The sequence below is a fragment of the Oncorhynchus mykiss genome, chromosome 22 (assembly GCF_057628025.1).
Source record: "Oncorhynchus mykiss isolate SJ-2025 chromosome 22, ASM5762802v1, whole genome shotgun sequence".
Taxonomy (NCBI): domain Eukaryota; kingdom Metazoa; phylum Chordata; class Actinopteri; order Salmoniformes; family Salmonidae; genus Oncorhynchus; species Oncorhynchus mykiss.
Genome location: NC_143043.1, coordinates 49,074,632 through 49,088,075, shown reverse-complemented (window position 1 = coordinate 49,088,075; position 13,444 = coordinate 49,074,632). Strand labels below are relative to the sequence as shown.

The following is a 13,444-nucleotide window of genomic DNA, read 5'->3' as shown; positions in this document are numbered from 1 at the left end:
AGAGACTAGTTCACACTGCTAGTTCACACCCTCTTAGTCCTTCACATGCGAGGACATGTGCTAAACAGAGTGAGTAAGGTAGTGTAGTAAACAACCAAAGATTTCAAGACTAAAAGTGGTGAAAGTAGTTGCAAAACTACACTTTATCTAGTCCTGGGCCTATGAAAGCACTGAAGCAGGAAGCATCAGTGACTCAGTCAATTAAAAAGTTGTCAGATGAAGTAGATGCTAAACTACTGGACTGTTTTGCTATCACAGACTGGAACATGTTCCGGGATTCTTCCGATGGCATTGAGGAATACACCACATCAGTCACTGGTTTATCAATAAATGCATCAAGGACCTTGTCCCGACAGTGACTGTACGTACATACCCCAACCAGAAGCCATGGATTACAGGCAACCTCCGCACTGAGCTAAAGGCTAGAGCTTCCGCTTTCAAGGTGCGGGACTCTAACCCGGAAGCTTATAAGAAATCCTGCTATGCCCTCCGACCAACCATTAAACAGGCAAAGCGTCAATACAGGGCTAAGATTGAATCATACTACACCGGCTTCGAAGCTCGTTGAATGAAGGGACACACAGCCGTGAGCTGCCCAGTGACACGAGCCTACCAGACAAGCTAAATCACATCTATACTCGCTTCGAGGCAGGCAACACTGAGGCATGTATTAGAGCGTCAGCTATTCCGGATGACTGTGTCATCAAGCTCTCCATAGCCAATGTGAGTAAGACATTGAAACAGGTCAACATTCACAACACTGCGGGGTCAGACAGATTACCAGGACATGTGCTCTGGGCATGTGCTCACCAACTGGCAGGTGTCTTCACGGACATTTTCAACATGTAACTGATTGAGTCTTTAATACCAAAATATTTCAAGCAGATCACCATAGTCCCTGTCCCCAAGAACATGAAGGCAATCTGTCTAAATGACTACAGACCCGTAGCACTCACGTCCGTAGCCATGAAATGCTTTGAATGATTGTTAATGGCACATCAACACCCTTTTCCCAGAAACACTAAACCCACTCCAATTTGCACACCGCCCAAACACATCCAGAGATAATGTAATCTCTATTGCACTCCACACTGCCCTTTCCCACCTAGACAAAAGGAACACCTATGTGAGAATGCTGTTCATTGCCTTCAGCTCAGCATTCAACACCATGGTATCCTCAAAGCTCATCACTAAGCTAAGGAACCTGCAAATAAACACCTTCCTCTGCAACTGGATCCTGGACTTCCTGACAGGCCGCCCCCAGGTGGTGAGGGTAGGTAGCAACACATCTGCCCCCTTGATCCTCAACACTGGAGCCCCCCAGGGGTGCGTGCTCAGTCCCTTGCTGTACTCCCTGTTCACCCACGACTGCATAGCCAGGCACGAGTCCAACACCATCATTAAGTTTGCAGACGACACAACAGTGACACCGATGACACAGATTTTAGGGAGGAGGCCATGTGGTGCCAGGGCAACAACCTCTCCCTCAACGTGGTCAAGATAAAGGAGATGATTGTGGACTACAGGAAAAGGAGGACCTAGCACACCCCCATACTCATCAACGGTGCTGTGGTATCCACATCACCAACAAACTAACATGGTCCAAGAACACGAAGACAGTTGTGAAGAGGGCACGACAAGCCTATTCCTCCTCAGGAGACTGAAAATATATAGAATGGGTCCTCAGATCCTCAAAATGTTTAACAACTGCACCATCGAGAGCATCCTGACTGGTTTCATCAGTGCCTGGTATTGTAGCTGCTCGGCCTCCGACCGCAAGGCACTACAGAAGGTAGTGAGTACGGCCCAGTATTGCATTGCGCCCCTCCTCTTTTACCCTGCTGCTACTCTTTGTTTATTATCTATGCATAGTCACTTTAACTCGACCTACATGTACTGTACATGTTATCTCAATTACCTCGACTAACCGGTGACCCCGCACATTGACTCTGTAGCAGTACACCCTGAAAATAGCCTCTGTATTGTTATTTTACTGCTGCTCTTTAATTATTTATTTATTTTTTGATGATTTATCTTAAACTTAACTTAAAACTGCATTGTTGGTTAACGGCTTGTAAGTAAACATTTCACTGTAAGGTCAACACCTGTTCCACGCTTGTGACAAATCAAATTTTATTTGATCTGAATTGGAGAAAATATCCCTTTTCTCTCATCTATAATGATCAGTAAGGCTAAAGAACAGGCTAGCTGGGCACAGCAATATGCAATCTGGTAATACATTGAATCCTAATTTCATTAATTATTTATTTATCCAAACATTTGTTCATTTGTGTGCACACGTTTGTGTGTGTGTGCGTGCGTGTGTGTGTGTGTGTGTGTGTGTGCGTGCGCGTGTGTGTGTGTGTGCAGAGAGTTCCTGGGGAGGGGAGTGGCTGTCAGTAACTCAGGGATAAATAGAGAGGCAGAGCTCAGAGTTAGTCAGAAAGCAGACCTGACAAGGTCACACACAGAACCAAGCAGGAGCAGGACCTCAGCATTTTTACCAAATGGCGAAAATGGAAGATGTTCAATACTGTTTTCAAGACAGAAACTCTTCTTGCAGAAAGGCTTTGCTATCGACATCTATCTACATAACACTGTACATCGTCTTCTCATTGATTTCAGCAGTTACAATATTTTTGAACCTACTGGTGATCATCTCCATCTCTCACTTCAAGCAGCTCCACACTCCAACCAACCTGCTCATCCTCTCTCTGGCTGTGTCAGATCTCCTGGTGGGACTGATTGTGATACCAGTACTGACTGTAGCAATAATAGAATCATGCTGGGGTTTTGGGGAATATTTCTGTGCGTTTCATACCTACATCTCCTTTTTATGTACTACTTTATCGCTTGGCAATTTGGTCTTGATATCTATTGACCGCTATGTTGCTGTTTATGATCCCTTATTGTACCACTCTAAAATAACAACAACAAGAATGATGTGTTGTATATCCGTTACCTGGTGTTGTTGTATCATATACGATGCTGTTATTATACAAAACTTTGTAAATTTGCAGGTACCCAGTAGGTGTTTGACAGAATGTGTTATTGTTGAAGGAATAATCTCGGTTAATATAATTTACATTGTAATTACAATGGTTGTCCCGTGCTCTATTATTATAACACTTTACATGAAAATCTTTGTGGTGGCCAGATCACAGGCCAGAAAGGTATTTTCAAAAGAGGCTGCCAGTGTGTCTTGTGTTAAAACTGCACAGGCAAATAAGTCTGAGAAAAAAGCAGCAAAAACTCTATCTATTGTTGTTTTCAACTATTTCATTTGTTGGATTCCATTTTTATTTTCTTTCTTTTTGTATTTTTTAATTGACATGTTCTTATCATATTTCCTCATTTTTCTGCCAATTGTTAATTCCTTAATTAATCCAATAATTTATGCTTTCTTTTATCCTTGGTTCAAAGTGACAGCTAAACTTTTATTAAATTTGAAGATAAGACGTTCATAGTTCCTATAATTGTATTCCCTAGGTTGGTAAACATAGGTTTGATATGGTTTTGATCTACAATTGTTGCATTTATTTATTTCATATTTATTTCATATAGCAATACACTGACATTCCTTATCTCAGTGTTGTACAAGTGGTGTTGATACTGAATGATTTGTCTGGATTGGAATGGAATGACTTGGAGAAGGCATAAGCTTGGTTTATAAAAGACATTGTAGTCATTGTGGATTGTGTACTCCAAATACCTAAGGCTGTGGTTGTTCCATGTTACTTAATGATAAATAGTAAATATTCTAAAACTACATTCTGAGGACGTCATGCCTCATGCTATATGTTGTTTAACATCTCCCTCTAGTGGCTCAATTGTGACCCAAAGTCTTCATCAAGTGTAGTAAAGTTGAAATGTACAATACTGCATGATATCAGATAACGTCCAGGTCTAAATAACTTCTGCATTGTGTAAGTAGTTGATGGTAAAATGTAAGAATATGCAATTATGGGTTACACTTTATAATAACATTCAGTATTAAACCAGGTGTAAGGCATTTCCAGTTTGCTCACCATTTAATATTAAGGCCACATTTGTGAAATGTTACTCAGCTAGGTTTTCACACATTTATAAATAACTACTACAGTATATACATTAATTATTCAACATAACAGTGCAGAAGTCCACAGCAGACACTTGAACCTCAGCACGCTGGGTATGAACTGTACCACTACTCTCACTACATCACTACTGTCAGGTCAGGTCAGTGGTCACACCAGAACAGCTCTCTCAGAAGCTGTTTACTCTGAATGAATATAGAGATTGGGAAACACACTAAATAGTTTCTAATGGATTAGTAAATAGTTTATTCATCATTCATGTATCATTACTCCCACATTTGTTTTAGTTAGCTGGTTATTCACACATTTATTAACAACTTTTAAAGTATGTAATAATGATTCAAAAGATCATTCATAAGATGTTTAATGAGATAACATCCTCTGTGTTGTGTGCTTATCGTTTAATGAACCTATAAACTATTTACTAATCATTAGTATATGCATTAATGATTAAGCACAACAGTACAGGAGAACACAGCAGACACTTCAACATCAACGTACTGGGTATGAACAGTACCACTACTCTCACTACCACGACTCTCACTATATCTCTGCTGCCAGGTCAGGGGTCACACCAGAACAGCTCTCTCAGATGCTGTGGCGTCAGAATGAATATAGAGATTGGTAACACTTTGTAATAATGAATGTATAATGTTTATTTTGACTCCACATCATTAATGTCTCATTACTCCCACATTAGTTTTAGAAAGGTAGTTATTCATACATTGATAAACTTTTATAGTATGTAATAATGATTTATAAGATCTCTCATCAGATGTTTAATAAATGAACGCATAAACCATGTACTAATCATTAGTAAAGTAGTTTTGCAGTCCTTAATCTAAAGTGAAGACTATTCATACTTTCTTAATACTTTATGAATGTTTTGAACAGTGACCATTGTAATTTATCACATAAAGATGGACATGCTATTGATATATTCCAGCAGTACCTGATGCTCCTTAAGGTTTCAAAATGACCTAGAACATGTCAATGGTTAAACAATAAGCACACAACACAGAGGATGTTAAAGGAAAAATATTGAACATTTTATTCCTTATTTATTAAGGGAACCAATATCTAAATACATAATTTAACTGAACATTACATTTAAAGGGTTACAACCTTTAATACACTACAAGTCAAGGTGTTATATACAATTCATATCCAAAATGCTGGAGTGAAGAGGCCAGTTGAAAAACAGTTTTACTGCAGAGTTTTACACCCACTGGGCCAAGGAAAGGATGAAACAGCGTCTGTACCACCAGTAAGTACAGATAGTAGTATAAATCCCCTCACACAGTCCCTGCAGCCAGACAACTTTCTCATGTCTTCTGGAGGGAAATGCTGTAGGAATGCTCAAACGGTGTCGCTCATTAAGCCGACAGAAACTTTCAACCAGTTCTCCATATTAAGCAGTGAGTCGGAGTCAGAGGCCGAGCCTTCTCTGGTCTCTGCTCCTCCCGTTACAGGGTCTGAGACGCCGAAGCCTCCGACCATTAGCTCTGACAAATTGAAAACCCTAATCATTGGCAACTCCATTACCCATAGTATTACACTTAAAACGAATCATCCAGCAATCATACACTGTTAACGTCGGTAGCCCTGACCCCTGGTTAAGGCTAATCTGAAGATAGTGCGGACTACAGCTAAAACTGGCGAGTGTAGAGAGTATAGGGATATTGTTATCGGCACCAACGATGTTTGGATGAAACAGTCAGAGGTCACCAAGGTCACATAGCTTCAGCGTGTAAATCAGCTAGAAAGATGTGTCGGCATCGTGTAATTGTCTCTGGCCTCCTCCCAGTTAGGGGGAGTGATGAGCTCTACTGTCACGTCCTGAAGTTCCTTTTTTAGTTCTCTATTTTGATTTGGTCATGGCGTGAGTTAGGGTGGGCATTCTATGTTTTGTTCAATGTTTTGTATTTCTGTGTTTGGCCTGGTATGGTTCTCAATCAGAGGCAGCTGTCTATCGTTGTCTCTGATTGAGAACCATACTTAGGTAGCCTGTTCCCACCTGTGTTTGTGGGTAGTTGTTTCCTGTTTTGCGTTGTGTCAACTGAAAGGACTGTTTCAATTTTCATTGTTTCACTTTTGTTATTTTGGATTCAGTGATCAGTTGTAATAAATTTAACATGGACACGTACCACACTGCACTTTGGTTCGATCTTTCATATTCCTGTTCCTCAGATGAAGAAGATCGTAACATCTACAGCAGTCTCACAACTCAATCGCTGGTTGAAAACAGTTTTCTGCCCCTCCCAAAAGATCGAATTTGTAGAAATTGGCCCTCTTTCTGGGACTCATCCACAAACAGGAACAAGCCTGGCCTGTTGAGGAGTGATGGACTCCATCCTAGCTGGAGGGGTGCTCTCTTCTTATCTACGAACATAGACTGGGCTCTAACTCCCTTAGCTCCACAATGAGACAGGGTGCGGGCCAGGCAGCAGGTTGTTACCCAGCCTGCCAGCTTAGTGGAGTCTGCCACTAGCACAGTCAGTGTAGTCAGCTCAGCTATCCCCATTTAGACCTTGTCTGTGCCTCGACCTAGGTTGGGAAAAACTAAACATGGCGGTGTTCGCCTTAGCAATCTCACTGGAATAAAGACCTCCTCCATTCCTGCCATTATTGAAAGAGATTGTGATACCTCACATCTCAAAATAGGGCGACTTAATGTTAGATCCCTCACTTCCAAGGTAGTTATAGTCAAATAACTTATCACTGATCATAATATTGATGTGATTGGCCTGACTGAAACATGGCTTAAGCCTGACAAATTTACTGTGTTAAATGAGGCCTCACCTCCTGGTTACACTAGTGACCATATCCCCCGCGTGTCCCGCAAGAGCGGAGGTGTTGCTTACATTTATGATGGTAAATTTCAATTTACAAAAAAAATATATAATTTGATCCTCTAGTCATGAACTCTATGCAGCCTACTCAATCACTTTTTAAAGCTACTGTTTAAATATATAGCGTTCCTCGCTGAGTTCCCTGAATTCCTATCGGACCTTGTAGTCAAGGTAGATAATATTCTAAATTTTGGTGACTTTAATGTTCACATGGAAAAATCCACAGACCAACTCCAAAAGTCTTTCGGAGTCATCATCGACTCAGTGGGATTTGTCCAACATGTCTCCGGAACTACTCACTGCCATAGTCACACTCTGCACCTAGTATTGTCCCGTGGAATAAATGTTGTGGATCTTAATTTAGACTGAAAAGCAGTGCCGAGCACCTATGAATGGCAGGTCTTACTCTTCGTAACAATGTGTAGGCCCTGCTGTGCCATATATGCACTCCAGAAACATTCTCAGGACCACCATGATGGCAACACAGATGTTCAGGAGTCAGTCGAGCACACCTTCTATGTTGACAATGGTCTCCAAAGTCTACCCATGGGGACCGAAGCAAAGTCCCTGGTGGACAGGCTGCAAAGCTGCCTCTTGGCCGGGGGGTTCAATGGGCCAGTAACATTACCTCTGTAAGGAAGGAACACCTTCCTCCAGAAGGGAGGTCAAAGAGCAGTGAGCTATGGCTCTCCCAGACCACCATCCACAAGAACCAATTCTGGGCCTGAGCTGTTATCCAGACACCCTCGACTGCAAAAATCGACCTGTCCAGAGAGAAGAGGAACCAACCTTCAGGGTCATTTACAGAGTTTACAAGCCAACTCCACCTTATCCTTCAGCGAATGGGGGTCAGATCCTCATAGTGTTACGATAGATGGCAAAACCTTCCTCCTTCCTTCAACTGCCCTTGGTACTCCATGGGGCAGCAGTACCAGTCCCCTTCATCATCCTCCTGCCTGACCAGACTCAGTCACTCCCAACGTGCTTCTCATGGGGGGATAAGCGACAGATCTCTGCCCCAAACTATCTATGCTGACAGTGATGTCAGTGGTCGACGGTGCTGTTGCCATAGCTAAATCCTGGCTGATCACTTCTGGGCCAACATCAAACCCTGCCTCAGACTGGTGGCCAATCAGATTCCCTTGTCTGATGTCAAGGATGACCCAGAATAAACCAGGCGAGAGCATTTGTGGAGCAAGAGCATAGTCTTTAAATTTTTCACGATTGTCATGATATTGAAATACCTGAAGTCGGTATGGTTTGTAAATTGGTTGTGGGGTGCATTGACAGAGACACCTGTTGGTGGAAAACGTGTTGCATAGATGTTATGAAATTGGCATCAAAATGTTGGAAATATGATATCCTCTTAGCTGATCATTGTCTGTAGCCAACTCTGAACGTATTGTAGGCCTCATGATACAGACAGGGAGAGTGAGCTGGTTCTTTGTGGTCGGCGAACCCTCAACCTTCTGGCCCGTAGCCCTACATGATGTTGTATGCACCACAAAAGCATCCTGAAGTGGCAAAGTCTATACCCACATTTTTAGGGTCGCTACAGTTATTATTGTTTTTGGTCGTACACATTATTTTGTTTACATTTTTTAAAGTACAAAGGGAGGTTCGTGAAAAATTCAGAGTAAATTGTGAACTGACCCTAATTTCTTGAGGTGCTTTTGAGATCATTGATTGATACAACTGAACTAGAAATCACATTTCTCAGTCACATTTTCTTCTGAGAAAACAACACCACAGAAATGGAAAACAACATCAAGGGAGGATTGGGTCAGAGTACAGTGTGGTTGTTCTGATATCTGACAAATAGTATTTGTCCCCATGATGTAACTGAGACAAAGTCTGCTCTAATGAGTGACTGCAATCCACACTTTGGTTTTGGTAGTCACTGCCAACAAACAAGAATGTTATAATTTTCAGACAAAACACATTACTTCCTTCAGCACACTACTACAAGTGTGACTGTATTAGAATAACATTTTCAATATATTTCCTTTAACATCCTCTGTGTTGTGTGCTTATCGTTTACCATTGGTTTGTTCTAGATCATTTTGAGACCTTAAGTAGAATCAGGTAGTATTGGAATGTCTACCAATAAAATGTCCATATTTTTGTGATAAATTAAACTGGTCACTGTTCAAAACATTTATAAACTATTAAGAAAGTGTGAATAGTCCTCCCTTTACATTAGGGACTGCAACATGACTTTACTAATGATTAGTACATGGCTTAAAAGTTGATTCATTAAACATCTTATGAATGATCTTATGTATCATTATTACAGACTTTAAAAGTTGTTAATAAATGTGTGAATAACTAGCTTTCTAAAACAAATGTGGGAGTAATGATACATGAATGATCAAAAAACTATTTACTTATCCATTATAAATGCTTTATTACAATGTGTTATTATAAAGTGTGATCAACCTCTATATTAATTCAGACTACAGCCTCTGAGAGAGCTGCCCTTGAGTGACCCCTGACCTGGCAGCAGTGATGTAGTGAGAGTTGTGGTAGTGTCTGCTGTGGTCTCCTGCGCTGTTGTGCTTAATCATTAACACATAATGCAGTTATTTAAACATTTGAGAATACCTAGTTTATTAACATTTAATTAAAGGTGGAGTAATGATTAATACATGGTGAGCAAACTGGAAATTACTCACAAATGGTTCATTACTGAATTTATAAAGTGTTACTCATAATTGCAAATTAAGCATAAATTATGGGATTTATTGAGGAATAGAAATGGAAGAAAACGGATGAAACGTGAGAATTTGTCAATTGCTGTTGTTCTGGGATTGATTTGTATTTTTGCCACCAAAGTACGGTCATCTCTAGGAGACAGAACGCATCTCCTTCCTGAGCAATATGAATGCTGCATGGTCCCATGGTGTTTATACTTGCATACTATTGTTTGTACAGATAAACGTGGTCTACAATTTTTTTCTGAGGTCTTAGATGATTTATTTTGATTTTCCCATGATGTCAAGCAAAGAGGAACTGAGTATGAAGGTAGGCCTTAAAAAACATCCACAGGTACACCTCAGATGATGTCAATTAGCCTATCAGAAGCTTTGAAATCCATGATATCATTTTCTGTAATTTTCCAAGCTGTTTAAAGGCTCAGTCAACTTAGTGTATGTAAACGTATGACCCACCGGAATTGTGATAATGTGAATTATAAGTGAAATAATCTGTCAACAATTGTTTGCTCAATTACTTGTGTCATGCACAAAGTAGATGTCCTAAACGACTTGTCAAAACTATAGTTTGTTAAGAACACATTTCTGGGGTGGTTGAAAACCGAGTTTTAATGACTCCAACCTAAATGTATGTAAACTTCCAACTTTGACTGTATATTAAACACAGTCTTGTAACCTAAACAAAGAGCGAGGTGTAAACATCTAACAAATACACGGGTCGAGACCAGTAATAGCAATACACGAGACTAGACCCGTAATAACAAATGCACACTAACACGGTAACATGCAAGTTGATACAACAGAACACAGGTCTTCACAATGTGCAGGTGTTGTTTCCAGCTACGGCCATCTGGGAGAGAGGAGAGGAGGAGCTGGGTTCCTATGAGAAGTTGTGGTGAGAGACTTTTCCAACTCCAGCAGGGTGCCCAGATCACTGTGGATTAAGCCCTGACCTTTCGGAGTGTGGCAGCCTCCAGCGGATGGAATGAGCCGGCGCTCTGCACTCTGTTCCGCAGTGGACTGCATGAAGAGGTCCAGACGGAGTTGGCATGTCGGAGTTGGCATGTCGGGATGACAACATATCCTTGGATGCTCTCATTCCGATAGCCATCCGTCTGGATAACCTTCTTTGGGAGCGCTGGTGTCCAACACATCACTCGCCTACCTCCTTTGGCTGTCTGAGGCAGAGCCTGAACCCATGAAGGAAGGGGGCACACACCTCTCTGTGGCAGTGCGGCGTCGCCGGAGGCAGCTGGTGCCCTGTCCCTATTGCGGCCAAGAGGTGCGCCAGCTTCAGTGGTGTCCGGTGCGTCCCACCCCGGGGTCAACTAGAGAAGAGGGGCGGCCCTGTGAGTTTCCATCTCCCAGGGTAGGCGTGAGTATTCCATTATCATCGTTTTCCACCAAACCCTTTCTGGTTCCCATTTCACATATATAATTTTGCACGCCCAATTTTTCAGTTTTTGATTTGTTAAAAAAGTTTGAAATATCCAATAAATGTCGTTCCACTTCATGATTGTGTCCCACTTGTTGTTGATTCTTCACAAAAAAATACAGTTTTATATCTTTATGTTTGAAGCCTGAAATGTGGCAAAAGGTCGCAAAGTTCAAGGGGGCCGAATACTTTCGCAAGGCACTGTACATAGTCCATCGGTCTTTTTTTCCCACTGTGTTATTGACTTGTTTATTGTTTACTCCATGTGTAACTCTGTGTTGTTGTCTGTTCACACTGCTATGCTTTATCTTGGCCAGGTCACAGTTGTAAATGAGAACTTGTTCTCAACTAGCCTACCTGGTTAAATAAAGGTGTTCTCAACTAGCCTACCTGGTTAAATAAAGGTTAAATAAAAAAATAATTTAAAAAATATTTTTTGACAAGCAAAATATATATTTTTTTACTACACCCTGGCCAGCTAACATGTGGAGTGCTGACATGTTTCCTGATGTTGTGGGTTCTGGTCCAAACTGAGCAATGACAAAACCCAAAACAGTCAGTCTTACACAGTTATGCTATTTCCCATGTAAAACATTGAGAAAATCATCACCAGTACTGTATTTTTTCCATTCAAATGTCAGTCAGGCCGAAGGACAGGCTAGGTGGCAACATCCAATCTTGTCATACATTACATCATGCTTTCAAAAATTATTTTTTTATCCAACCCCTTTTTTTCTGTGCTCACTTGCCTATGTTTTTTGAGTGTGTGCGCGTGTGCATGTGCGTGTGCTTGTGTGTGTACGTGTGCAGAGAGACTCCAGGGAGGGGAGTGGCTGTCAGTAACTCAGAGATAAATAGAGAGGCAGAGCTCAGAGTTTGTCAGAAGGCGGACCTGACAGGGTCACACACAGGACCAAGCAGGAGCAGGACCTCAGCATTTTGATCATTTTCTAAAAATGGAGGAACATGAAGATGTTCAATACTGTTTTCAAGACAGAAACTCTTCTTGCAGAAAGGCTTTGCTATCGTCATCTATCTACATAGCACTGTACATCTTCTTCTCATTGATTTCAGCAGTTACAGTATTCTTGAACATACTGGTGATCATCTCCATCTCTCACTTCAAGCAGCTCCAGACTCCAACCAACCTGCTCATCCTCTCTCTGGCTGTGGCAGATGTCCTGGTGGGACTGATTGTGATACCAGTAACGACTGTAGCAATAATGGAATCATGCTGGGGTTTTGGGGAATATTTCTGTGTGTTTTATTTCTACATCACTTGTTTATGTGCTTCTTTATCTCTGGGCAGTTTGGTCTTGATATCTATTGACCGCTATGTTGCTGTGTGTGATCCCTTATTGTACCACTCTAAAATAACAATAACAAGAATGATGTGTTGTATATCTATTACTTGGTGTTTTTATATCATATATGATGCTGCTATTATAAAAATATTTGTAAATTTGCAGGTACCCAGTCAGTGTTTGAATGAATGTTTTATTGTTGAAGGGTATATGTGGGGTAATATAATTGACCTTGTAATTACAATGGTTGTCCCGTGCTCTATTATTATAACACTTTATGTGAAAATCTTTGTGGTGGCCAGATCACAGGCCAGAAAGATATTTTCAAAAGAGGCTGCCAGAGTGTTTGGTGTTAAAACTGGACAGGCAAATAAGTCTGAGAGAAAAGCAACAAAAACTCTGTCTATTGTTGTTATCAACTATCTCATTTGTTGGATTCCAATTCAATTTTATTTATTTTTTCTTGTCATTGACAATGCATCATTATTCATCATCAGCTTTCTGCCACTTGTTAATTCCTTAATTAATCCAATAATTTATGCTTTCTTTTATCCTTGGTTCAAAGTGACAGCTAAAATTATTTTAACTGGGGTGAAGTTAAGGCGTTCATAGTTCCTATGTTTTTATTCCCTAGTTTGACATAATTTTGTTATATTGTTTTGTTGTTTTTGCTTCTTTCATGAAACAATATATTGACATTACCTTGCTCTGTGTTCTCATATCATAGATACATGTGGTGTTGTTTCAGAATGATTTGGCTGGATTGGATTGGAATGACTTGGAGAAGGCATACGCTTGTTTTATAAAATACATTGTAGTCATTTTGGGTTGTATATTCCAAATACTAAAGTCTGTGATTGTTCCATATTATTTAATGATAAATTCTATGCAATTATTCAAAAAGTACATTTTGAGGATGTCTGTAGGTTGTTTAACATTACCCTCTAGTGGCTTAATTGGGACACAGCGCCTTTAACAAGTGTAGTACTGTTGAAATGTACAATACTGCATGATATCAGATAACGTCCAGGTCTAAATAACTTCTGTATTGTATAAGTAGTTG

The 13,444-nt window shown here is 40.6% G+C and overlaps 2 protein-coding genes across 2 annotated transcripts; both read left to right on the top strand.

Moving 5' to 3' along the window:
* Positions 1 to 2,507: 2,507 nt before the first annotated feature.
* On the top strand, positions 2,508 to 11,920 carry LOC149972876 (trace amine-associated receptor 6-like). Its single transcript, XM_090215080.1, has 4 exons — positions 2,508 to 3,173; positions 7,382 to 7,546; positions 10,826 to 11,011; positions 11,888 to 11,920. The coding sequence occupies exons 1-4, from the start codon at positions 2,508 to 2,510 to the stop codon at positions 11,918 to 11,920; spliced, it is 1,050 nt and encodes a 349-aa protein (XP_090071206.1).
* A 22-nt stretch (positions 11,921 to 11,942) lies between these two features.
* Positions 11,943 to 12,993, top strand: LOC110502161 (trace amine-associated receptor 13c-like). The gene has a single exon (XM_021580018.3). It carries the CDS (start codon positions 12,034 to 12,036, stop codon positions 12,991 to 12,993), a length of 960 nt encoding a protein of 319 aa, XP_021435693.3. The 5' UTR covers positions 11,943 to 12,033.
* Positions 12,994 to 13,444: the final 451 nt, after the last annotated feature.